Source organism: Solanum verrucosum, unplaced genomic scaffold, assembly GCF_900185275.1.
Source record: "Solanum verrucosum unplaced genomic scaffold, falcon-dt-bn FXZP01000142.1, whole genome shotgun sequence".
In the NCBI taxonomy this organism is placed as follows: Eukaryota; Viridiplantae; Streptophyta; class Magnoliopsida; order Solanales; family Solanaceae; genus Solanum; species Solanum verrucosum.
In genome coordinates this window covers 1,268,982-1,272,097 of record NW_026020259.1, presented here as the reverse complement: position 1 = coordinate 1,272,097, position 3,116 = coordinate 1,268,982, and the positions used below count along the sequence as shown (strand labels likewise).

Here is a 3,116-nt window from a genome sequence, read left to right as displayed (position 1 = left end):
GAGCCACCTTACAATCAGGGGTTCATCCGAACCCCCTTCGGCGGAAAATTATATTATTTATACATGGTTAAAATAATTTTTTAGGTATATATAGTAGATGTCGAACCCCCTTTGGCTATTTTGTGTGTCTATTTTTTAGATTTTGAACCCCCTTATTGAAAATTCTGGCTCAGCCCCTGGCAACAGGTACCAAGTAACTCTATCCACCAAGGCTAGGACAGATGGTAAGAAACACCTAGTGTTTTTGTCTCCGCTGGAATTCAAACCAAAACCTCATGGCTCTCAACCACTTTATTGACCACTAGCCAACACTCTTGTGCTTTTTAACTTAGTTTTTTTTTTTTCCATCACAACAATATTTTTATTGCACACATGATTCATAAGAAGGATCAATATTTTGGAGCTTTTTGCCAACTTTCTAATAAATTATAATGTCCAACCATACATGACTTAAACTTTACTCCTACTCAAAAATCTATTAAAACAGAAAGCCACCAAAAGCTTATTTCATGTCAGTCCTCATCATTCTGGTGCACTTACATTAAGCATTCTTTCATCATGGGATGGGCAAAATATGCCAGAGGAAAGCTATCTTTGCCTGTTATCACAGGAATCTTCTGTGCACTAACATTCACTGTTTTATTGTACACTGAAAGGATTACAACTTCTTCTTCTGGTTTTCATTTTGGGATCAAAACTTGTCCGAGACGAAATGCTGCAAAGTTGAAAAAACACCATACAGGTGCATCTGCAGCTTCTTTATTTATTCAATCTAATTTTTTGCTGTAATGCTAAATGTGGCTTAACAGGTGTTAGAGAATTGAAGAGCAGTCCACTAGACAATCCAACAGATGATAGGTTCGTATTTGATCCCGAAGAATGCAGCCTCAATAACGGAAAATGGGTGTTCAATACTTCGATTAAGCCATTATACACAGATAGAACTTGTCCATATATTGACAGACAATATTCTTGTACTAAGAATGGACGAGATGATTCTGATTATCTTCACTGGGAATGGCGGCCTGATGACTGCATCTTGCCAAGGTTGGATTCATGCAAATGAAACAGATATATAGTACTGTCATTAGCTGTTATATCGATTATTGATACTACAACATGTTAAACTAAATTCTTAACAATGAAATGCAGGTTTGATCCGAAGATTGCCCTTAGAAAACTCCAAGGAAAGAGGATAATGTTTGTGGGGGACTCAATACAGAGAAATATGTGGGAATCTTTTGTGTGTTTGGTTCAATCTGTGATCCCAGAAGGCGAAAAGTCTATGAAACTAGGTCGGGTTTATTCCGTCTTCAAAGCTAAGGTAATCAATCATCAAGTCCAAAAAAAAAATCTATGCTTTTTCAAGAAAAGTTTAACTATTTCCAAGAATTTGCTTTTGTTTGCTAAACATTTCGACATTCCTTAGGAATACAATGCCAGCATTGAATTCTACTGGGCACCATTCTTGGTTGAGTCAAACACAGATATTCATATAATAGCTGATTCAAAACAGAGAATCATTAAAGTGGATTCCATCGCGGAGCGTGCCAAACAGTGGTTAGGAGTAGATATCCTTGTTTTCAATACTTATGTTTGGTGGATGAGTGGAGTTAAGGCCAAGGCATTGTAAGTAACTGAATTCATTTTCCCAAAAGAATGTCGAAAGAAATGAACTTCTACTTGAATTTTTCTCAAATGGCTTAAGAAATGTTTCGAAAAAAAAATGCAGATGGGGAGAGTTTGCAAATGGAGAAGAGGGATATGAAGAATTCGATACCCCCATTCCTTACAAGCTAGCATTGAGGACATGGGCGAATTGGATTGATTCAACAATTGATACTAATAAAACAAAGGTGTTCTTTACCACCATGTCACCTACGCACCAAAGGTACGCTTTAAAAGTACTTTCAAGCCCCAAAAATAACACACATTACCTTTTCTCCAGAGGCGGATTCAGGATTTTAAGATGATGGGTGCACTATTATAAAAAGGTTGATCTATGATATAAATTTGATCGATTCGACATTTAGGTTCTTACTACTGAAAATCGTTAAAATTTTAAAATTATAGGTCTAAAATTAATATATATATATATATTGAATTAATTAAAATGCCAAAAGTGCTACCAATTACCACTTAGAGAAGTGTTATCTAATTTTAGAAAGAAAAATAAAACAAGATAAATATAAAATTCAAATTTCTAACCTCTCGGAGAGAGGTGCACCCAGTCATAATCGCGTTATGTGATACTCCGAGTGTGGGTTCACACATTTATATTTCAATATTTTTTAAAAATATAACACTACTATATATAATCTCGGGAGGGGACCATGGGTTCACGTGAACCCGGTGACCCGCTTAGATACGCCTCTGCCTGTTTCACCCTACATTATACTCCGAAGAAACTCATTATTCATACTCTTGTTGTTAGCTAGTCGTCTCGTATTTTCCCTTACCTAAAGTATAATGGAGGGTAATTTTAATCCATTTTTGATGTATTTTACCACGTGCAATCTACCGTCCATGTTGGAGCTCTATTAAAGTCAAAATTCGAGAGGATTGGTTAATAGTAAGGATGTGAATCTCTCCATAGTATAACGGAGGCTAAAATTAAGATATTTCATATAGCAGAGGAGTTAAATTGAACTCAGAAGACCAAGCCAATCTCAATTAAAAAAACAACACTTACTACAACTACAAACGTGAACATATGCTTTCTCATTAGACTATTATATTATTTGAGCTCAAAACTTACTGCATCATTTTTTGAAATTCAGAAATGAAGATTGGGGGAATATGAACGGTACGAGGTGTTTCAACGAGACAAGACCAGTGATGAAGAAGGGGCATTGGGGAGTTGGTTCAAACAAAGATTTGATGAAGGCAGTAGTTGATGTAATAGGAAGGATGAAAGTTCCTGTTACTGTTCTTAACATAACACAATTATCTGAGTACAGAATTGATGGACATGCTTCGGTTTACGGTGAATTAGGAGGCAAATTGTTAACTGATAAGCAGAAAGCAGATCCTTCGAATTTCGCAGATTGTATACATTGGTGTTTGCCTGGAGTTCCTGATACTTGGAATAGAATGCTTTATGCATATTTGTAGCA

At 36.0% G+C, this 3,116-nt stretch overlaps 1 protein-coding gene across 1 annotated transcript; it reads left to right on the top strand.

Annotated features, from left to right (window-relative positions):
• The first annotated feature begins 526 nt into the window (after nucleotides 1-526).
• Nucleotides 527-3,116, top strand: LOC125833401 (protein trichome birefringence-like 3). The gene is made up of 6 exons (XM_049512541.1): nucleotides 527-742; nucleotides 810-1,047; nucleotides 1,153-1,324; nucleotides 1,430-1,629; nucleotides 1,733-1,891; nucleotides 2,781-3,116. Exons 1-6 carry the CDS (start codon nucleotides 559-561, stop codon nucleotides 3,112-3,114), a joined length of 1,287 nt encoding a protein of 428 aa, XP_049368498.1. The 5' UTR covers nucleotides 527-558; the 3' UTR covers nucleotides 3,115-3,116.

Bases quoted from the DNA above. Each gene is read 5' to 3' on its own strand.
- LOC125833401 (XM_049512541.1), top strand. From the start codon at position 559: ATGGGATGGGCAAAATATGCCAGAGGAAAGCTATCTTTGCCTGTTATC. The intron at 1,630-1,732 runs GTAAGTAACTGA...AAAAAAATGCAG, and splicing joins GGAGTTAAGGCCAAGGCATT to ATGGGGAGAGTTTGCAAATG. The intron at 1,892-2,780 runs GTACGCTTTAAA...TTTGAAATTCAG, and splicing joins ATGTCACCTACGCACCAAAG to AAATGAAGATTGGGGGAATA.